Genomic DNA, 24,523 nt, shown 5'->3' on the forward strand with positions numbered 1-24,523 from the left:
CCTCTAGCAACCTTCGACCTTTTATGGATGTCAAAACACTCAAAAAGTCTATCGACAATTATCATCCGGAGTGCCTTTGAACACAGTGTAATAATCGCCAACGGATCTTGGAATAATTGCCTCCTGTCTGCTCTTTCAGGGGAGATTCTCCTCACGAGAGGTCTTTGTATTTTTCTGAGCAAACCCCTGGTTAGAAAAGCTCAGATGCACTTAGAAAATACCAGATAAAGGCCCTGAGAACACTGGCTCATTTCATTTCCCTGTGATTGATTGATTTTTTTTGATTGAATAGTTTATTGGTTTAGAATGGAAAATTACACAGTACAGATGAATTCTATGCTCATCTCAGACTATGTTACTCTCTCTCTCTCTCCTCATCTTCCTCTCTCTGTCTTCTCTCTGTCTTTATTCCTCATCTTCCTCTTGTCTCTTGTTTCTGCAGACCTTCCCCCCGCTGCCCAACGCCGCTGAGATCGCACACACCAAAAAGCTCTTCCGACGCAGGAGGAACGACCGACGGTGAGCATGCGCACACACGCTAACGCACACACACGCTAACGCACTCACACGTGCACACACGCTAACGCACTCACACGCGCACACACGCTAACGCACACACACGTGCACACACGCTAACGCACACACACGCTAACGCACACACACTAACGCACTCACACGTGCACACACGCTAACGCACACACACGCTAACGCACTCACACGCGCACACACAGGGGAGTGGGAATGTTGTTTCTGTGTTGATGTCAGACTAGTGTGCAGCCAGGCCCGAGGTCTGAGCTCCTCCCGCCCAGCCAGGGCAGCGTCAAGGCAGGAATGCAGGCTCCACACTTCATCACTGACACAGAGAGGGGGGGGGGGGGGGGATAATAATAAAGGACAGAATCGAGAGACTGGTGTTTCATATTTAATGGTGCAGTTGACTCAAATTGTCTCCAGGTTGGTCTCCAACCATACGTTGTTACTGGGTTGTTAGTCAGTTACTTGTATTTACACACAATACTCAACCTTCCTTTTACTGGAGGGTGTTTTCTTATTTTTATTATTATTATACATTTTTCTTTTTTATTGTGTGATTTGATTAATCTTGGCATGGCACAGCGGAACCAATAGGGTAGTCCCAAAAGGCCTAGCACCACCCCGCTGGCAGTCAGTGTGTACTGGAGCAAGCGCTCTCGAGTATATGAAAGGCTCTGAAATCCTGTTTGACCCAAGTCTGACTTCATTCAAACCAGTTCTAACCACAGGTTCTTAGGAGAAAAAAAAATCTCTCTCTCTCTCTCTCTCTCTCTCTCTCTCTCTCTCTCTCTCTCTCTCTGTCTTTCTCTTTCCCTCTCTCTCTCACTCACTCCCCCCCCCCCCCCCCCCCCCCCCCCCACGCTGACGTCACTGGAAAACTTCTATTCAGTTGCTAAGAAACAGACAAGAAAGAAAATATTTGGGTTGTCTTTGTGGGTGAAAAGAGGAAAGTTGAGCCAGACAAAAAACAAGACCAAAAAAAAAGTCTCTTTCATAGTTTCTCTCTTTTTTATTATTTTTCTTCCTCAAACTGAAGGATAGTGCGTTCTGTCCTTCACTATTGTGTTTCTGCGAGCCGGGGGGAGAGCATCAGGTCAACGCCAGAGAGGGTTCTCTTATTCTCGCTTTCAAGCCCACTTCTTCGTCCACGCTCTCTCTCTGAGAGAAGCCTGCCCTCGATAACCTCTCAGGCTTTGGCTGTGTTTACTTGGACTTGGGAGTATGTTCAGTTTTAAACGTGTGCGCTCGGCTATTCTCTGGGTCGCAGCCTCTGTGATACACCTCTTCTGTGATATGAACGTGGGTGTGCGTGCGCGCGCGCGCGTGTGTGTGTAGTGGAGTGACTGGAGGTTCAGCCAGCGGGTGGGGTCTCTTAATTTCTAGTAACTGCCCTGTTGTCCTCTTGAGCGTTCTCTTCTTCTCTTCTGCCTCTCCTCTTTTCCTGTCCTCCCCTCCGCTCCTCTCCGTGTGCGGGACGGGACGGGAGGGGATGCGAGTGCACGGCACGCAGGCCTCAGTGTGATTTGACGGCACCTTCCTACTCGGCTATAATCCGTGCATCAGTCATGGCAAGCTCCCCCAACCTATAAAAAGCCCTGCGCTCACCTCTCCTCACCTCTCCTCTCCTCTCTCCTGACCCTCTCCACTCCCTCTCTTCTCCTCTCCTCAGCTCTCCTCTCCCCACCCACTCATCTCTCTTTATCTCCTCTCCCTCTCCTCACCCTCTCCTGAATCAATGAATTATTTTATTTTCGAATGTTTACAAATACAAATAAATATAAACAAATAATATTTTGAATTTTTTTACAAATAAACAAACGAAAACGGATAGGTTTGAAGCCGAAGGCTTATAGAGCAACCTACCCCTAATTAAAAAACAAATTCAAAAAAAGTTAAAGTTTTCAAAATATAACAAACAAAAAAATCAACAATCAAAAATCAACAAAAACCGATCCCGAAAAGAACAAAAAAAGTTAAAGTTTGCAAGATAAAACAAACGAACAAACAAAAAAATCAACAATCAACAAAAACCGTTCCCGAAAAGAACATAAGCCAACATAGAAAAATCAAAACTTAATCTGCAATACCAGAGTTTCATGGTAGAGAAAAACAGATTCTACATGTAGGTTAAATTTGACTATAAGATTCTAGAACCCTGTTTTTAAACAAACTCCTACTGTTTTTTATTTCATCCGGTAAATTGTTCCAGAGTTTCACTCCTTTAACTGACAATACTTTTAAGTGTGGTTCGAGCTCTAGGCTGTTTCAAATTGAGTGCTCTTCTTAAATTATACCTCACCTCTCGTTCTTTAAACAAAATTTGTAAGTTACATGGCAGTTGATAACTTCTAGCTTTAAAAACTATCTCTGCTGTTTTAAGGTCAACTAAGTCAAGGAACTTTAATGCCCTTAGTTCAAAAAACAGTGTGTTCACCCTCTCCTCTCCTCACACTCTCCCCTCCTCTCCTCTCCTCTCCTCTCCTCTCCTCACACTCTCCCCTCCTCTCCTCTCCTCTCCTCTCCTCTCCTCTCCTCTCCTCTCCTCTCCTCTCCTCTCCTCTCCTCTCCTCTCCTCTCCTCTCCTCTCCTCTCCTCTCCTCTCCTCTCCTATCCTCTCCTCTCCTCTCCTCTCCTCTCCCCACCTCTCTCCTCTCCCCTCCTCTCCTCCCCCTCTCCTCCCCCTCTCCTCTCCTCTCTCCTCTCCTCTCCTCTCCTCTCCTCACACTCTCCCCCCCTCTCCTCTCCTCCCCTCTCCTCTCCTCTCCTCTCCCCACCTCTCTCCTCTCCCCTCCTCTCCTCCCCCTCTCCTCCCCCTCTCCTCTCTCCTCTCCTCTCCTCTCCTCCCCCTCTCCTCCCCCTCTCCTCTCTCCTCTCCTCTCCTCTCCTCCCCCTCTCCTCCCCCTCTCCTCTCTCCTCTCCTCTCCTCTTCTCTCCTCTCATCACCCTCTCCTCTCTGGCTGCTCCACACAGTAACATATGGCCCTGAGACCGTTACCCTGCCATCTCCACACCCCAGGGACACACACAGAAAGAGAGAGAGAGATTAAAAGTATGGAGGGATAGATGAGAGACAAGATGGGGATGCAGGGGAGAAATGGATAGGAGGGGAGGATGGAGGGGGGAGGTGAAGATAGGAGGGGAGGGTGGAGGGGGCGGTGAAGATAGTAACAGTAGAGGCATAGAGAAAAGGACAGAGACATGAAGGCCATCGGCTGCTGTGAGAAGGAGATGTTGACCGTGACCTAAAGCAGCCATCTCCTTTATACAGTAGATCAAATGATTCTCTTCAGGAGTTACTAAAGGAATATTGGCTATTGGCAGAGAGAGAGAGAATATAAAAGACTGATTAATAATACAATACAGCAGGAGACAATGCAGAAAGAGACAATACAGCAGGAGACAATGCAGAAAGAGACAATACAGAAAGAGACAATACAGCAGGAGACAATGCAGAAAGAGACAATACAGCAGGAGACAATGCAGAAAGAGACAATGCAGAAAGAGACAATACAGCAGGAGACAATGCAGAAAGAGACAATACAGCAGGAGACAATGCAGAAAGAGACAATACAGCAGGAGACAATGCAGAAAGAGACAATACAGCAGGAGACAATGCAGAAAGAGACAATGCAGAAAGAGACAATACAGCAGGAGACAATGCAGAAAGAGACAATGCAGAAAGAGACAATACAGCAGGAGACATTGCAGAAAGAGACAATACAGCAGGAGACAATGCAGAAAGAGACAATATATCAGGAGACAATGCAGCAGGAGACAATACAACAGGAGACAATGCAGCAGGAGACAATGCAGCAGGAGACAATACAACAGGAGACAATGCAGCAGGAGACAATACAACAGGAGACAATGCAGCAGGAGACAATGCAGCAGGAGACAATGCAGCAGGAGACAATGCAGCAGGAGACAATGCAGCAGGAGACAATACAACAGGAGACAATGCAGCAGGAGACAATACAACAGGAGACAATGCAGCAGGAGACAATGCAGCAGGAGACAATGCAGCAGGAGACAATGCAGCAGGAGACAATACAACAGGAGACAATGCAGCAGGAGACAATGCAGCAGGAGACAATGCAGCAGGAGACGATGCAGCAGGCGAGCGAGCAGAGTAGAATGTGTTTTCACATTGCTATACAGTACTTCCAAACCACACAAGATGGTGACACTGAAATTAAAAGGACAGGCGGTAGGGGCTGACGGTAGGTAGACCAGTAGGTTCGGTAGGTAGATGTGAGAATCAGATGAGCTCTTTTGGTGCCAAAACATCAGACACAACAAAGTATCTACATCACAGACTACTACCATACATGGCCCAGGGACTGTGCAGACAGGATGCTGTAGACCGTGCAAGACATACAGTCGGACAAACTCACACAACTCTGCAGATCTAGACACATTCAATGTCACTACAAATCCCCGATGTTAGCAGTATGTTGTTTATTTGGCAGCAGCAGTTTCTTTTTTAGGAGTGCAGTGAGGGTCCAGAGGTGCAGCAGCAGGCCAGCATGCCGGGGGTTAACGTAACATAAGTCATACGAGTGTGTCGAGGGGAGTGTGACGGGACTAGATAAAAGACTGAGTGGAATGTTTGCTGCGTTGATCGACTTTTTCTCCTTATTTTTCTCCCATCCCAATTTCGCCTCGCCAATTCTCCCCTCCCCTGTCTCGAACGTTGTTAGACCATGCCCCCCCACTGGTCGGCTGCAGTGAGGACCAAGCCTTGCATCACGTGTCCCCTCCGGTACACGAGGAGGCAGCTGGCGCATCTTTTCACCTGCACAGCGCGATCTCTCAGTGGCGAGGAGTAACGCGTGGGAAACTCACGCTGCCCCCGACACTTCCTGATTCTGCTGTACAGGCGCACCAACCGACCTGTAGGAGTCGCTGTCCACAACGTCCGATCCGCACCCACCAGCTTTCCCACCCCTAATACTGCCAATTGTGTTAGTATGAACGACCAGCCAAGCTGGTAGCAACGCAGAGAGCTGGGCTCGAACCCAGCATCTCCTGTGTTAGTGGCGAGCGCCTTGCCCACTGCGCCACTTAGCCGCCCTTCATGTTGTGTTGTTGTGTTTTGCTGCGCCGCGTCTCCGAAGATCTCGTGTTGTCGGCTCTTGTCAAAAGGGGGTCTGAAAGGATTTAATAACACTTTATTTTTTTGGTTCTATCTGAAAGATGATGAAAATTGTGATGACTAAAATGAAACAATTACTAAAACCCTTTGATGTTAAATAAACTAAATCAAGCCATTTCAGATATCCAATATGCGTCCTTTGAAATATTGCATAATATATCTCAGTTACTCGATTGGCCCAGCAGGCGCATCTACTGTAGCTGAGTGGTGCTCACCAGTGTACACAGAGTCCTTAACCCTTTCACTGCCACACGACAGAAGGTTAACCCTTTACTATCACACAACTGGCTGTCGTGTGGCAGTGAAAGGGTTAACCGGCTGTCGTGTGGCAGTGAAAGGGTTAACCTTCTGTGAATTGTCGCAGTGAAAGGGTTAACCGTTAGGTGGTGCGGCAGTGAAAGGGTTAAAGGAACACGCCAACTTTTTGGGAAATTAGCTTATTTGCCATCTACCCTGGAGTTAGACAAGCAGATTACAGACCCATTTTCTTCTCTGTGCATGCATTAGGCTTATGGAACAGCCGCACCGTTAGCCTAGCTTAGCGTCATTCACTGGAAGTAGGTGTGCCAGTGTAGCCTAGTTCCCAACAGTCACGAAATACACTCCAAATACAACTCCAAAACATTCCTGTAAACATGTTGTGACCTGTGTATTTACCACAATTTTTTTTTTAATAAATACATTTACATTTACCTTTTTTATTTTTTTACATTTTAACCTCTGCTGCCTGGGCGCAGTGATTTCATCACCTCAAAAGCCCTGTTGCTTTTTGATGAAATCACTGCGCCCAGGCAGCAGTGGTTCTGCAAAAAAATAATACGAGTATATATCTGCTTAGAAAATGAAAAGGGTATGTACCTGCTTGTCTAGGGCGCTTTCACATATAGTTTTGGTGGACTCGGTGCGGTTCGGGGGGTGAAGTTGCAACATTGTTGCATTCTTCATTTGGTTCGTCTCCATTCACATTGCAATTTGTCAAGCGCACTAAACTTTCTGAACAATGTCACGCGGTCGAAAAGGGCGCTCGTCTATTGGACACAATAGAGAGTGGAAATGTGTGTGTGTGACTGTGACTGCGAGCCCTAACGTGTGTGTGCGCGTGCGGGCGCGGATTTGACCGACTGTCCCACATCCCGCATATTGAGAGGATGTCCCTCTTTTCGAAGCAAAAAAAAAACATTGGTCTAAAAGCCTCATATCGCTGATCTGATTGGTTAGGTAGTAATTTAGCGCTCTGCTCGTGAGAGGTGACTCACTTCCTATATTTGGTCCGCGTTTGGTCCGATGAAGCGAACTGAGACCTACGTTTTCAGGCGGACCAGAGTTTGCGTGTTTGGTCCGCACCAGAGTTCGACTGAGCATTCACACCACCCCAAAAAAAGCGGACTATCTGAGAAAACGAACTCTGATAGTCCGGACCAAACAGCTCTGGTGTGAAAGCACCCTAACTCCAGGGTAGATGGCAAATAAGCAAATTTCCCCAAAAGTTGGCGTGTTCCTTTAACAGTCAAGCAGAGTTAAGCATCTATACCATAGGTGTCAAACTCACGGCCCGCGGGCCAAATCCGGCCCGCCACGTCATTTGATGTGGCCCCCCAAGAGCTCAGATAACATTTTTTTTTTTTTTTTTTTTTTTGTACATTAATATTGGGTTAAAAAATAGCAGTGTTAAAATAATTGTGGGTTAATGCGTTAATAAAGCTTTAACTTTGACAGCTTTAGTTATTACACATTCTTACACATACATGTATGTTGAACATCTGAGGTAACAAAGGAAAAAAGCCAAAAGCACTTACTCCTCAGACATTCTTTGACAATTTTACAGCCCAAAATACAAAAAAGATCCAGGCGGAATAGGTAACAAAGGGTTGAAGAAATATTGTCTGAACTGTCAGATGCAAGCTGGCTGTGTGACATAACCGAGCATCTCGCTCAATTGAATAAGAAGCTGTAGGGATGCAAACAAGTCCCACCCAAAACTTGACCAATATAGTTGTGAACTGAGACAACCCTTATTTTGTTATTTTTGAGTACAGTTACAGTTGTGTGTTCATGCAGACACATAATAGCAATTTCATTACGAATTGAAAATGGGGGACCCTGATGTAAACAAGTCGAAAGTGTTTCTCTGGTCTGCATCCCCTTAACAATTGTGTGTATTGAGCTGTACTGTACCCATTCTGCAATCTGTTAATTAACGTTAATTAAACTATCTTCCATTAGTTGGATGTATGGCCTCTGCAAGGTTGTGTGCAGCCATTTGTTTTTGTAACATCTGCTACATCTGTCCCACGTGTTCTTTGCAGCTCACAGTTGTTAGTTCTGCCCCTCTTGACTGTGACAAAAAGGTTTTGAACAAACTTAATGTCTTAGCTTGTATTTGATGATATTCTTCTTTGTTATTTACTTGAATGGTTTGATCATTGATTGGTGGAGTAATATGGGGTTCTGATAAACTAAAATTATTTGTTAAAATAACATAAGCTAACATATATTTTTATATTTATGCAAATGAATATGCAATATGTATAACTTGAATAAGTAATAAATACAGAAACACCATGTTTAACAATATGTAAATGTGTAGCTACATTTATTTTATATTACATTAACATTTATACGGTCTTTGGCCCTTTGAGGGCAACCATAATGCTGATGTGGCCCTCTGTGAAAATGAGTTTGACACCCCTGATCTATACTGTCTAGTGAACAGAAGGCCACGCCCCCTCAGTCTGCTGCGAGTTAAGCATCTATAGCAGGGGTTCCCAATAAATGTTCTGCCCGGTCCACTTTCTAGGATTCAAATGACTTGGCGGGCCAACCCCAACCCCCTCACCCCTCCCTCATTCAAAATGCAGACATAGGCTACATGAGAAGAACAGAGTTTATTTTAGCTTGTCATTTAATTTGCATGAAATGCAAGTCCAAATGTAACATTCAATAACCATTTTAGTTATTTTTTGTTATATGAAGGAGCATCAAATTTGACAATTATAGCCTACTGCTGGAAACACTTTACGCAGGCCTAGACTTTAATTGTCCATTCTCAGCTTCCGTAGCGCAACACTCGTTTGTTTAACACAAATAAAAACAGGCTATTAACCGAAAGGAAACTATATACACAGGACCGCTTCGAACGTAACAATCAGCATACATTTCAAACACCCTTGAAACGTCAAAACAAGTCTAACAACCAAAATGCTCTCCTCTCTAATGCGAGTTTTCGAAAGTTCGGCTGATATGATGTTGTGGCAAGGTGGAGGTGTTTCCTGTTTCATAATAAAAGTTCTCTGTGCTACGAATTTAATAATGCATAGTAATTTTCTTTTCTTTTTCGTGTTTGATTAACCCTTTGGTTCCCAAAAACGGAGATCTACGTTTCTGTGGCCCAGCGGTTGAGTGCCAGAAACGTAGATCTACGTTTCTGTTTCGTTATTTCTTTTATTCACTATTGCCATTCATAATCCATTGAGGTACCTTGTGCAGGCTGTCCTGAATGTGTCTGAGATCGCAAACGGCCAATACTAACGCCTTGCGGCCGCTATTGCACTCCATTTGAAACTATGTGGTTTGTTTTCTTGGCCGAGCTGCGGCGTGGGGGCGGGGTCTGAACACTCCGGCAAGACAAGCGGTCACCACAGTTCCCTCGACGAGGGTCCCCGCCCGCCAGATCATCTGCAATGCTAGATAACGTTGAACAAACGATCGCGATGAATATTTGGAATGGCGATCAGATAATTTGATTATTCTTTTTGCAGTACATCAGAGACAAGGTAAGGACTATATGTTACCAATCTTGCGTTGATCCAATGATTTTTTCGCCGCGATTGCAGCGTGTGTCTGTAATGTACTGTGTAGCGTATGCCGTTGGTGGCGCTTGTGTAGGAGTTAGGGTTTACAGGAAGTGTAGGAGTTAGGGTTTACAGGAAGTGTAGAAGTTAGGGTCTACAGGAAGTGTAGAAGTTAGGGTCAATAGGAGTTGGGGTCTACAGGAAGTGTAGAAGTTAGGGTCTTCAAGGAATGTAGAAGTTAGGGTCTTCAGGAAGTGTAGAAGTTAGGGTCTACAGGAAATGTAGAAGTTAGGGTCTTCAGGAAGTATAGAAGTTAGGGTCAATAGGAGTTGGGGTCTACAGGAAGTGTAGAAGTTAGGGTCTACAGGAAGTGTAGAAGTTAGGGTCTTCAGGAATGTAGGAGTTAGGGTCTACAGGAAGTGTAGAAGTTAGGGTCTTCAGGAAGTGTAGAAGTTAGGGGATACAGGAAGTGTAGGAGTTGGGGTCTTCAGGAAGTGTATGAGTTAGGGTTTATAGGAAGTGTAGGAGTTAGGGTCTACAGGTCGTGGAGACGTTAGGGTCAATAGGAGTTAGGGTTTACAGGAAGTGTAGAAGTTAGGGTAAGTTAGGGTCTACAGGAAGTATAGAAGTTAGGGTCTGCAGGTTAGGGTCTGCAGGAAGTGGAGATGTTAGGGTCAATAGGAGTTGGGGTCTACAGGAAGTGTCACTGGTACTTATCTTGGCACAGTAACTATACAGCTGCCTCACTCTATATACTGTTTATGGCCAGGATTAGCATGTTTGCTTGTTGGATCCATTAATCTTCATGTGTTTGCCCGCCACACGTGCTAATCCTCCAATGTAGCTATTAGCATGCACTCAGGTGCCCTGATTGCGCGCACACCAATATAGCCTGTGTGGCTATGAATATTCATTGTTATGAAAGGAACATGATGATTACGTGTGTGTGTGTGTTTGATGTTTCACGGGGACTAGAAAAGTCACAAAACAGAAACTTAGGAAAGTTCAAAGCAGAGTTGTGTGTCCTAGCGGAGGCCTATGCTAAGAATATGGATCCTGTGTGTGTGTGTGTGTGTGTGTGTGTGTGTGTGTGTGTGTGTGTGTGTGTGTGTGTGTGTGTGTGTGTGCGCGTGTGTGTGTATGCTGTGTGTGCTGTGTACACATTAACTTGATCTGTGTTTGCTGATTACTTGGTGTTTGCGTCAAACCTTTTGGTTGGCACTACTAGACAGAGAGAGAGAGAATGAGAGAGAGAGAGAGAGAGAGAGAGCTGTAGCAAGCTGTCCTGAGCAGCCAGGCAGGATAGGGGGAGGCAGACACATGTGTTTCTAGTTTAGCAGACACGTCAAGCGGGGCTGAAATTAGTTGTGATTTACAGGAATGTGCTGCTCACCGCCTCTGCGCCGCTCCACAGCAAACACGCTGCCCTTCCATCCCTCCTCAAAAACCCTGTTTCTCTCCACAGATCTGCCCCTCCTGCAGAGGAGCTTTCACAAGACTTAACATACTTTCCTCATGACTTTGTGTAAAGTCTTTTATGTTTTCCAAAAGCATTGTTGACACTTAAAAGATTTAGCACGGACACCGATAATGATACCAGTGTGGGCTATGCCGCGGTTGATGCCAGGCTCACGTGGGGGTAACGGTCCTGGAGAATTCCCCCTGTGAGTCAAATCCTATACCTAGCGCCACATCTAACACGTGTGAACATGTCTGAGCAACCTGAGTGTTTGGCATCTTTCCGACACAGGAGGCTTTTGGATCTCTCCAATGGAGATATGCACTTTGTGTTGGTCTAAACACTTAATGTTTAGTAGTACTCATAATCGATATCTGCATTTAAAAAGTGGCGCTTCCCCATACCTTCTTTTATAACGGAACTAATGTGACACAATATATAGTTGGGTACGCCAGTTAAACTTTACATGCAAAATGATCTTGCTGTTGTGGAGTAGCCATTAGGCTTAATGTGTGAAAGAATGCACAAAAGTGTTGGTGTGCTTTTTGTTATGAGACATTGTTTATTCGGTAGCATGTGTTTGTGTGTGTTTCCAGCATTCTCCATTGACTTTCATGTTGTCATTGGTGTAGTGCACCTTTTTACCGCCAGGTGGCAACAATGACAGCTTCAAATGCTGCCACCGAGACGACTGCAGGGGGTCAGCACAGATATAGTGCAATACTAGAGGCAGATGGACAGTCAGAGTATTAGTTTGGAACACTTCCGGTTTGAATATGTACTTATATTTTCACTATTTACTCAGTAACTGAGCAGTAAACAGATTTCACCATTGAAATCTGCATCGGGCCAGCACAGAGAGTGCAATACTAGACAGGTGGCCTCTCCCTCCATCCCAGCATGCTTTGTGGTTGACATGAGCACTCCATGGCAAGAAGGTGTCCAATTATTTTAAAATTATCAGTTCCAATGACGGACTCTAGCTTCAAATCAAAAGGCCACAAGAGACAACATAAAACATATGTGTACATGCCATACGACATACATTCATTGGGTGGAACTATTTATGACCTACTATAGCATGAGGACATAATGTAGTCCAATGAGCACCCATTCTACAGGTACAGGTGTCAGAAACAGGTGTCTTTATACCTGTATCACTGTACATAATACTACAACACTGTACACACATCTTAATCAGTAGTACTCATTTATATATTTTATAACCAGTTTAATCACCTGTACATTGTATATTACTATTGCACTTTACTGTTACATTTGCCCAGCCTATTTTCGTTGTGCTGTATAATGACAATACATTTGTATATAATCTAGCTTTTAGATGCAAAGCACCCTCTATGACCGGGCAATGTCACTAACTCGCTCGCTCACACGTTCATTCGGTCAGTCACCGATTCAGTCACTCACACTTAAGTCGCTCTGCCCCCTAGTGGCGTCCCACAAGTATTAGTACATCAACGTCGGTGCTCTGTGGGCGAACGCTTCGCATTTATGACACTGTCTGGGTGTCCTTGTTTTTCCTACGTATGGAATCAGGGTTCGCACAAGGTCCTTGAAGTACTTAAAGTGCTTGTTTTTTGAATGTGCATTTAAAAGTTAATTGTATCATTTTAAATGCCATTTTAAAGTGAAAAATAGTGCTTGGAAAAGTACTTGAAAGTCCTTGAGTTTCATTTTGCAATGTCTGTGGGAACCCTGTATCTGTACTATACAGGCTGTCTCCAGGGTCTGCTGTGCAAAGTTCTAGGCTACTGCCCTAGTTGTATGTCTTTGTACCGTACAGAAGGGCTCCAGTGGGAATAGCTTTAGGGCTGTACAGTACAGTATAGGTCTGCTCCATCAAGACGGAAGACGGTCCCTTATGTTTCTGTGTGTTTTATGGTAAAGAGAACTGGCTACCACATGCCACATGCCGGTACGCTGTCTGTATCGCCACCTGCTTTGAATCTTCTGCCTTTTCCTTTTTACGTCCTTTCGACTGTAGTGACCGGAAATGTTTGACTTAAACACCATTTTACACACACACACACACACACACACACACACACACACACACACACACACACACTAGGGTTGTGCAGATGGACGATGACTTTGTGGATCGACGACGTTCAGAGCTATCGTCCTTTGCACAATGTCAGGACGATTCTGGGCTAGTTTTTAACGCGACAGACTGACTGGTGTTTAAGCACCAACCTGTGCCATTAAATGGCCTTTGTGTTCAACGTTGTAGGGAAATACAGGCCTAATATAATTGGTGGCGAATGCAATAGTTTCTGCTCAAGTCTGCACTTTAAACCCTCTGAGGTCGCCAAACCCTGTAGGCGGGTTTACAATCACAAAATAGCTCAGACCTCATGTGCGGCGTGAGCGACTATAGTATCTGACTAATTAACACAAAATGTTTCTTTTGGGCACTAGGTGTCCACTGCAAAATGAACACTTAATACAGTAGCCTATGTCTGCTAATGCTGTACATAGCCAAGCATCTGCTAATGCTGTATTCACATACATTTTGACATAGGTGTTTGAAAGAGACTTTCCAGTTTTCACCCTACAAATATAATTGGCCTATATTGTCTTATCATTTGTGCCATGCAATTGCACAGACAACATTACATTCATCCTTGCAATAGTTTAACAATCTCCACATAAAATACCCTACTGTATTATGTTGACTCATCATTTTCAATGAGATAAAACACATTTATAATGCCATAAATAAATGCATAATAGGTCTTACATTTTAATTGAATTGTTTTTTAATTGACAGTGTTTCATTCCACTGGTTGCTCTAATGTTCTTGCAATGAATATATCTCAACCATTCTCTCTGGCACTTTACCTCTTAATCAGTCTCTCTCTCTCATGCTCTCTCACAAAATGTTCTCTTGCGGTCAGAAAGTTTAGACAATCCAGCCAGATCATGCAAACAAGTGTTTGCTGAACTACAATTAACAATGCAACGATCAGGGGCGGTCAGGTGGCGTAGCGGAGATTGCGGATGCTGGATTCGCGTGTTCGAATCCAGCTCCCGCCGTTGTCACCAGCTTGGCTGGCCGTTCACACTAATATAATTGGCAGTATTAGAGGGTGGGAAAGCTGGCGGGTGGGTCCTGGGCGTTGTGGACAGCGACCCCTACAGTTCGGTCGGGGCGCCTGCTCAGCAAGGGTAGGATCTGGAGAGAGGTAGTGCGGCCTCCCACATGTTACACTCTCCCAGTGAGAATCTGCGCGGCCAGGCTGGCTGCCGGCTGTCTGAAAATGCGTTGGAGGAAAGCATGTGACAGTCTCCGGCCTCTCGGACCAACAGTAGGGGAAAGTGCGCAACAACCAGGAAGGGTGGGATGGGAGAAAAATCAGAAAAAGAAGGAGGGGGAATAAGATAATAAGAATAAAATTTAAATAAAAATGCAACGATCAGACAAACCGATGACCCGAACCACAGGAGAAATCATATAAAATTTAGCATCGGCTAACTCACAGGGTGACGATGGGACGGCCTAAATATGGAGCGACAGACACAAACATCTATGAGTTTGTGTGGTCAATCTCAAGACACTATTTGAAAACCTGTGAGAAGTATCCGGCCAGATTGTAGGTCTGCCAATCCGATTAGTGGGGGTCCAATAATCAGCACAGCGTGGCCCTTAATGACGCATGGGCGTCGGAACAATCGATTGGCCAGTCTGGGTCAACCACCAAGTCCTCGGTGCACTTCCTGGTTGTCATAGCAACAGCACCCATCGATCACCGGTGTCCCTCCTCTTGTGTGTTTACATCTGTCAACTCATTCCACTTTGTAGTTGCCATGGCATCCTTCACTTCCTGTAAACTCTGCATGTAGTGTGACATGTCTAGTTAGTGACCGCTGCTTTTCACTTCCTGTAAGCTCATCTTGTCTAGTTAGTGACTGCTGCTTTTCACTTCCTGTAAGCTCATCTTGTCTAGTTAGTGACCGCTGCTTTTCACTTCCTGTAAGCTCATCTTGTCTAGTTAGTGACCGCTGCTTTTCACTTCCTGTAAGCTCATCTTGTCTAGTTAGTGACCGCTGCTTTTCACTTCCTGTAAGCTCATCTTGTCTAGTTAGTGACCGCTGCTTTTCACTTCCCGTAAGCTCATCTTGTCTAGTTAGTGACCGCTCCTTTTCACTTCCCGTAAGCTCATCTTGTCTAGTTAGTGACCGCTCCTTTTCTTCTTTTCCTTGTTTTGTTTTCTTCTCCGCTCTGCTCCTCTCCTTCTGTCCTCCTCTCCTTCTCTTATCGTCTCTCTCATCCTTTCCTCTCTCCCCCTCCTGATTTCTCTCATCGTCACCTTACCCCTTCCCTTTGTCGTCTTGTTGCCCGTCTCTGTCCTGTCTCTCCGTCCATCCCTTCCTGCCGTGGTGTGTGTGCGCTGTGTGGCTTGCCCTCCTCTCCTGCCTGTAGAGTGGCTGGTCAGCTCAGCCGGGACCATCTAACCGTAGTGCTGCCCACTGGTCCTGGGGGGAAGCGCCAAGTCTCAGCCAGGTCAGTGAACCAGACCCCTCGGCCAGCAGCGCAGAGACCGGCTCTACTGTCTGGCTAAGCCACTCACTCAAATAGCCTCAAACGTGCACATGTACAGATTCATGATTTATGTAAGATCCAAGGTTAATTGACTGGTCCATACATTGTCGTCCCCCCCCCCATTAAAATAAAAACATATTCAGCATTATAGGAATATATTCTAACTCCTGTTTTACCTGGGGCTGAACGGTGTCACCAGGGAGGCGTGTGAGAGGGATGGAGGGAGGGAGGGAGGGAGAGAGAGAGAGAGGGGGAGAGAGAGAGAGAGGGATGGAGAGAGAGAGTGTGTGTGTACGGGAGGTGAAAGGCAAATTGAAAACGGGTCTCCGTCAATGCACCACGGAGAGAGAGAATGAGAAAGAGAGAGAGAGAGAGAACAGCTGATGCATCTTGATAGACATCTGTAAAATGGCTAGAGCCCAAGTGAGAGAGAGAGGGGGGGGGGGGTGAGTAAAGTAAGGTTAGCAACACACGTTAGCTAAGCTAACATTATCGACTTTGATGACGTTAGCATAGCAATGTACATTATCAGCGTTAGGAGCGTAGTAACATTGCATCTATACAGTAACACTGTGCATAGATTGCACAGAGAAGCCACGCCATCATTAGACTGTGTCTTGTTTGGATGTGTGTGTTCTATTGGCACTACCTTAATTTTGTTTGGATCATATCTCCTTAAGGAATGGGTGACCCATTGTCCTAAATATTTCATGCATTTAGCAGACAATTTACATTTCTGTTTGGAAAAGTAAGAAGATGTTAATGGAAGAGCCTCTCAAATACTGAAGGAACCAATAGGTCTGCGATGAAGAGGATCATATCATCTGCATATACATATACTTCCTTATACCATGTGTATTATTCGTCTATCTGATCATTGAGTCATTTAAAACTGGCTGCACTTTTTACGGTTCCTTTTTTTGTACATTTGGTTGTGTTGGTTGGCCCAGCCACTTCTCAGTCCCTATTACTACCTGTACATCCATTGAAGGTGGAGGGTTGGAGACAGCCAAATAGGATACCCTGCATTGTGGTTAGGTTAGGTATGATATTTGTGTTTGTTTATGTAATTATGTTATTGGTTAGAGATTATATATTGAAATGTTCATATTATCGTCAATCATTAACTGTTTTCTCCTGTGTATGTACAGTGGGGGGCAGCACCTAGACAAATTCATTATATCTCAATCGTTATTGTAATGTCCAGTGACCCTAAACTAAGCAGTCGATTATATTGGTAATTGATATCTGGTGATAATTCAACTTTAGGACTCATAAAGGTTTTGTGAAAGGTCATGGGAAAAATTGGTATCAGCGCTTCAAACGGGGGAAAGATGCATGAAGCAGCCTGGCCAGTCGAGGCCAGAACATAGTGGCTATCACTCAAACAGTATGACAAAGTCATTAATGTATATTTGTGGGGGGGCAAAAGGCCACTATTTGGTCGGGCCAAAATGTATGCAGCAAAGGAAAATGGCGGCTTATCCCTGCCTAAGCTAGACTGGTATCACTATGCGTTCTCGCTCTCCCAGCTCTCCAAATTGAATCACTCGACTGAGGAGGCACCTGCTTGGGTCAAGATAGAGGAGGAAATGGTATATCCCTCATCTCTGGAATCCTTCCTGACACAATCAGACAGACCTATACCTTTTAAGAACCCTCTAATGGTGTTTGCCAGGGAAACTTGGAATCAATCGCACAGGCTGACTGGTGATAGCCCATATCTGACTACAAGAGCCTCTATATGGTATAATAAAAAACTAAAGATTGGTAAGAAATCAGTCATATGGGACGACTGGATTAAAAGGGGGATACATGTACTAGGTCAGGGGTGGCCAACCAGTCAGAGACTAAGAGCCACAAAAAATTACTGTGGTACCACAAAGAGCCACACCATATACCAGCGTTTCTCAACCTTTTTTTTCAGTCACGGCACCCTTCATGTGTTTATAGGTCTCACCCTCTGGCCTCTGAAGTTGCTAATGTCTTTTTTATTTGGGCCTCACAGGGTTAAAAGTACCCTGTGAGACCCACGGTTGCAAAATTACAAAATCACTTTTAGCCATTTAAAAAAACAATGTTTATTTAAAAAATGTTAAAGGGGAACTATTTTACTATTTCTTTCACTATTTGGGCACTTTTACACAATTCCTGTGAGTCTATGGAACACCTAGGTTTTTTTCAAAAAAAATGCATTGTTTTGTATTTCTAATCAAGTACTAAAAACCGCATTTTTCTACCTCAAGATCTTAAGCCGTTTTGAGGCTGGGCTCCAACCACTGTGTGGCCTGGTGCCAACTGCCACATCAACTGCCACATTATTATGCAGCTGAGAAATCTCTGACATCACAGATATGCACATTTTCAGATGACTCAGTTCAGTGAGGGTGAATATTGTGAGAGGAGAATTGGAAGAATTTGCCAATATGAGAATTAGAGACATATATCCTATTAATATAAGTCCACATAGCTAAGAAACAATGGTAAACACTGAAAAAAGCCATTTATAAGATAGTTCCCCTTTAAGCACATGTATAATCAATTGGTCCTGTTGTTCAGCCTCACAATGCTATTTGATAGTAAATGTGTTTATATGTCCCACCCTCTGGCCTCTGAAGTTGCTAATTTCTTTTTAATTTGGGCCTCACAGGGTTAACCTCTTAAGCCCGAGATATACAGTAAAAGTGTATATTTTCAGCATTATGTTTGTTTACCAATTATTTTAACTGTTATTAGTGAAATATAAGATTATAGAAATCTCAGGGCATTGAGTCGGAAACCGGCGCATATTGACAGGAGGAAGTGGCACAGCCAAAAGTGAGTGTAGTCTTTTGAAGGAAGAGACTCAGGGCTTTCAAATTTCGAAAAACTACCCTACCCAGCTCACACCAGCCCCTGTCAATCATCCGACTTCTGGATTTACTTTTTAATTTCTCTTATTTTTTGGGATTATCTCCCACAAACCTGAACGTTATTGCCATACAACAGAACGCAGTTAGTTTCTCTACCTTTCTGTGAACATCTTGCAAAAAACGGTGTTGCAATATGATGAAAAATGGTGGAGAAATTTACATTATAAAAAAGATGGCAGAATTCAGTACTGTATCTACAAAACCTTCTGTTTAATCATCTTCCCTTTATTCATTTGCTTAGATTTTTCAGGTCTGGTCAATTTTAGCATGGTGTTATTTACAGTCAAAGATCTTTTTTTTTTAAATAGAATTGATATTCTCCTTTGGTTCATTACAATTTACTCAAGCCTAGTAACAGACACACTATTTCTGACACTGATCCATATATGTCCCTAGATTCAGATACCAAGAACATGCAAATGGACCATTTAAAAAAAAAGTGTAAATGTTTATTCTACGTCCTTATGGAATGGGTGACATAAAAAAAAAAAAGTAAAAAAAACATTGTATATCGTCATCAATGGGAGGGCCAAAATGTGGCCCGATTACTGCAATTCAAGAAATATTTTATAAAGGATGGCGTAGGAAAGGCGGTGCGTCAAGATTCTATGATGTTATAAGGGAACACAATGCACCCAAGTTGGCGGGTCTGAGGTTGAGCTGGGAGAACGATGTACGTGAGGATATTACTGAGGAAATATGGGAGAAGCTGGTATCCAAATGGGGTAAATTCTCGCGGGAGGCACAATCACAACTTATCTTTTACAAAGTTTTAAACAGAAGCTATTGGACGCCTAGTAAACTGGCCAGACTAAAGTTAAGGGACAGTGACATCTGCTGGAGATGTGAGAAGGAGACAGGCACTTTACTACATATGTTATACGAATGTGAGAAAGTCCGGAAAATGTGGGATCAAATTGTGATATTCCTGAGTAAAGTTTTGAATGTAAAGGTGAATAACTCCCCAATGGCATGTGTTTTGGGTATAGTACCGAAAGAGATTAAACTGCCTAAATACCAGGGAATGTGGTATAGAATGGCCATGATATCAGGGTGTAGAATTGCCTTACGACATTGGAAATCACCCATTGATATTACTTTTAAAGAATGGATGGAACTAATGTTCCGGACAGCATCATATGAAAGGGTAACATATAGAGTCGCAGGGAGAGAGGATATCTTTGCTGAGGTATGGGACAGTTTTCTACACCTGACTGAACGGTCTGGGGACGAATGATTAAGGTGGGGTTTCAGTATTATCAATGATGAAGGTGAAAAATGGGATCTGACCTGATGGTACCTATACTTTATATTGTATTATGTATGTATATGCATTAACGTATATGCATCTTGGTTATATATGCACATATAGTAATGTTTTTTTGTTTTTTTTGTAAGTACTTTTTTAATTTTCATGTCTGTTTTTGGTATGTCTGTATAAGTCTTTTGTATGTTTTATATGTCAATACGAAAAAGAAAAAAACAAATCTTGGACTTTGCATATTATGCTGTTGAAAGATGTCTCTTGAATATTTGTAAGATTTGTGCAAAAAAAAAGAACATAGTGGCTATCAGTAAGGCTGAGACGATATGCCATTTGGAAGAAACGATAAATCAAGTAAATCGGATTTTTTTTTTTATTATTATTATTTAAACAACAAATGTATGTTTCTTTTGCAGCAATTCTTTGTCGTTGCCGCCATCTTTAGTGTTACAGATTTCCCCATTCAAAACTACCACAGTGATCCTTCTCATTTTATAGTCGGTGGTCTCTGGATGTGATGGAGGAGTGCACTGCATATTGAATGCACAGTGCAGAGTTGCAATTCAACTGAATTTACATGAAATGGGGATGTTTTAACCAAAACTTACCACAAGACCTAGTATTTTAGTATAGTATAAAGCAGTGGTCACCAACCTTTTTAAGCCCAAGATCACTTTTTTTTTTGGTGAAGGCAAGATCTACCTATTGAAGCGTTGAGAGAAAAAGACAGCCAAGATTGTACTTTAAACTAAATTACTTTTATTTGCCTGTATTCGAATTACATGCAATGCTTTGGTCCAACATTAAAACGTCAAAGTAGAACTATTATGTACTTTCTCAGTCAGTGCTAAGTGCAGTCATCTTATGCAGCATCACTTTTCACATCAAAACAAAAGTAGAACTGTAATGTGGACTTTCTCATATTATTAACATTGACAAACATATTTACAATTAGCATTTTATAAAGTAGAACTGTAATGTGTACTTTCTCAGTCAGTGCTAAGTGCAGTCAGTGCTAAGTGCAGCATCACTTTTCACACCAGAACAAAAGTAGAACTGTAATGTGGACTTTCTCATATTATTAACATTGACAAACATATTTACAATTAGCATTTATAAAGTAGAACTGTAATGTGTACTTTCTCAGTCAGTGCTAAGTGCAGCATCACTTTTCACATCAAAACAAAAGTAGAACTGTAATGTGTACTTTCTCAGTCTGTGCTAAGTGCAGTCAGTGCTAAGTGCAGTCAGTGCTAAGTGCAGCATCATTTTCACATCAAAACAAAAGTAGAACTGTATGTGTACTTTCTCAGTCAGTGCTAAGTGCAGCATCACTTTTCACATCAAAACAAAAGTAGAACTGTAATGTGGACTCTCAGGGTAAGATCTAAAAAAAAATATATATATATTTTTTTTTATATAATTTTCATGGAAATATCTACAGGGACAGTCTCAAAGATCGACCAGTCGATCAAGATCGGCGGGTTGGTGACCACTGGTATAAAGTATTTCAAAAATAATATATATATTATTATTTTTTTACAAATGCAAAAACATTATGCCACTTATCGATTTCACGCAGTTATCGATAATTATCGATAAATCGATAAGTGGTCTCAGCCTTAGCTATCAGTGCTTCAGACGGGGGAAAGATGCATGAAGCAGCCTGGCCAGTCGAGGCCAGCAGCACATGTCTATTAATACCTCAGACTTCATCATCCTGCCTAAAACCTCTTGATCCATTCCCTAATTCAGTACACTTTTAAAAAACGGTTGCGTTGGCGGCCGGGTAGCGCAGCGGACTAAGCGTCTGTCTACCACCACAGAGACAGTGGGATTGAATCCAGCTGTGGTGCTTCCGGGTTGGCCGACCATCCATACTAACACAATTGGCAGTGTTAGCGGGTGGGAAACCCGGCAAGGCTGGGTCCTGGTCGTTGTAAACAGCGACTCCTACAGTTCGGTCGGGGCGCCTGCACAACAAGGGAAGGATGTAGCCTAGGAGAGGTAGTGTGACCTTCCACACGTTACACTCTCCCAGTGAGAGTCCGCGCTGCCAGGTGAAAAGAAGCGGTGGGCTGGGTACACATGTGTCGGAGGAAGCATGTGATAGTCTCCGCCCTCCCGGACGGACGGTAGGGGGTAGAGTGCGCAACGGTTGCGTCACTCGACCAAGACATTCAGTCACATTCCAGACAGACATTTCTAAATGATGTATCCGTCGGATGACATTTCAGCGACTAGACCTCGTCCCGCATGCAGATCGCCCTTCAGTAACACCTGACGACTGACGGATGGTCCATCTAGCCGACCTGCTAGCTACTCTTAAGAGTTCTCAGTCGTTAAAAGTGATTCGGTTTTTTATTACAATACCACCACTATCACCAGATCAGCACGCTGGCTTATTAAGAGCAGACTACGGACTAACGCCTTGGGAACACATGAATCATTTGGTGTGTGTGTGTGCGCCTCTATTTGTGTGCTATAGAACATACATCTCCGTGTGTAATCAGGCCAGCCATGGATCATGGACTGTGTCATGTCGTTTTCCTCTCTTCCATTATTCATAGCTTTATCCCTTCAGTTCATTAGTGGCCCTTGGCCCTCGGGGGGGGCGGGGGGGTCTCATATGAGCAGGCTAGTCAGCAGCATAATGTACAGTACAGCATAGTGGAGGTGTCACACTGTGGGGCCTACAGACTTCTGCAGTCAGTGCACAATTCCAATCGATTTAACCTTTACTTAAAGAGGCAGATCGATGGAAGAACACATTCTTATTTAGGTTGATGGTCTGAGGGGGGGGGGGGGCGCAATTATTTTTTTTTGAGAATTCATAATTAAGCTATAGAAGAATATGAGGGTGAGAATTGTGTGGTACTTCTTCACAGAGCAATTCAGATTATTAATGCTATTCAGTTATCAAAAAAGTGCTTGAAAAAATTCATTAGGACCCATTCGGTACGTTCCGAATTGTATTATCTTTGCACCAGTTCACCACATAATGCCTCTTTTAAGTATTTCTGTTCAAATAAACGGAGTCAACGGAATTCAATTCAGTGACTTAATGTTTGGAGCTAAATTGGCACAATTCTGTGGGAAAGTGACAAAAGAAAATATAAATGATTGAATTACTGTACGTGCATTGGATGCAGAATTGCAAATGGTAGAATCCCAGATTATTATTATTATTATTATTTGTATTATTATTAGGAGACACAGATCCTACATTCTCTCTCTCTCTCTCTCTGGCCTCAGTAATTTCACACTGTAAGAGAGTTGTGATAGAAACACACACGTGTCAGACAGATGTGACTGAGGGGGAGACGGCGGCGGAGGCAAGCTGTTGTTGTTGGGTGTGGGTGGGGGGGGTGTGGGGGAGGAGAGAGACAGAAGCTGAACTGGTTCCCTACCTCCCCGAGAGAGGAGAGGAGAGGCCAGGTATGGAGGGGAACACACACACAGCGTGTGCATGCATGACTACACTATTGCAGTTCTACTAACTAGGGCTCTGCAATTAATCGAGTTCCAATTTCAGTTACTTGGCTTCCCGAAACAAGATAATCAAGATAAAACGATTATTGTGTCTAATTTTGTCTTGTGTTGTAAATGCAGTGCACCCTTCCTTCACATCGGTGCGCTCCGCCCCCGCTCTTCCCCTTAACACTTTCAGCGCCAGACCCGAGGCTAGTCGGGTTAACTCGCCAGCGGTTGAGCGCCATACCCGAGTATAGTCGGGTTTTCATCGTTATTTCTTTTATTCGATTTTTTTGTATTCATTTCATGTTCACAGACCTCGGTGTTACCATAGGAAATCATTCTGAGATCGCTAGAGTGCAATACCGGCCGCATCCTGCGAGGTGGCAGTATCGCCACCCTTTGAAACCTTATTGCACACCGTGTGTTACATCTAAACCCCTCCGGGCGCAGCATTTTGGTTCAGGCAAGTCTAGCGGTTCACCCGATCACATTGAAACCCATCCAATGCTCCTCGATGCATGTGTTGTGCCGGATTATGTTGGGGACCCAATGGACATCAATACTGGAAATCGCGATCAGTCAATTGGAATATTCTTTTTGGGATACCTCCTCGTAAAGTTAAGGACTATATGACATCAATTCTACTTTGATCCAACCATGATTTCACATCGATCGCAACGATCATATGTAACGTACTCCAAAACGTATGCCGTTGCTGACGATAAAAGCATCAAAAAACTACCCCCCCCCCCCTTTCATGCATTCATGATGAAACATAATACCTATTATATAACTTTGAACTGGAAATATAGTGTGTCCAGGCGAGCAACGCCAACGCTTTTAGCTAAATGCACGTATTGCTCCATAGTGCCGTTTTCAGGAATTAGCCAGGATCACTCTGAAACTATACAATACCACCGTATAACATGCAAACATATACATTCATTCAAAATTCATTCTTTTTCACATGTTGAACGATGGATAGTTGATGTCAAATGAGCCATAGTATTGTCTCCATAGCTAGAATATAGAATATAGATATAGCCCTGCAAACACTGCCACGCATCCCTATCTCTTAAAGCGGTGGCCCAATGAGTACAAGGATGGCTTACACCGCTGGCATCCAAAGTGTTAAAGGAACACGCCAACTTTTTGGGACATTTGCTTATTTGCCATCTACCCTGGAGTTAGCCAAGCAAATACATACCCTTTTATTCTCTGTGCATGCATTAGGCTTAGGGAACAGCCGCTCCATTAGCCTAGCTTAGTGTCATTCACTGGAAGTAGGTGTGCCAGTGTAGCCTAGTTCCCAACGAAATACACTTCCAAATACAACTCCAAAACGTTCCTGACCTGTTCCTGAC

At 43.7% G+C, this 24,523-nt stretch overlaps 1 protein-coding gene across 2 annotated transcripts in view; it reads left to right on the forward strand.

The window, feature by feature from the left end:
- ctif (CBP80/20-dependent translation initiation factor) overlaps positions 1–24,523 on the forward strand; it is a 216,500-nt gene that overhangs the window by 137,215 nt on the left and 54,762 nt on the right. The window contains exons 8-9 of one of the 2 annotated variants that reach the window (XM_084324355.1): positions 443–519; positions 15,387–15,467. In XM_084324355.1, coding sequence (XP_084180481.1) covers positions 443–519; positions 15,387–15,467 — 158 coding nt within the window. The remainder of the gene's footprint in view (positions 1–442; positions 520–15,386; positions 15,468–24,523) is intronic. The other variant, XM_084324356.1, reaches the window with a different exon arrangement.

The sequence above is a fragment of the Notolepis coatsorum genome (assembly GCF_963971535.1).
Source record: "Notolepis coatsorum genome assembly, chromosome: 11".
Lineage (NCBI taxonomy): Eukaryota > Metazoa > Chordata > Actinopteri > Aulopiformes > Paralepididae > Notolepis > Notolepis coatsorum.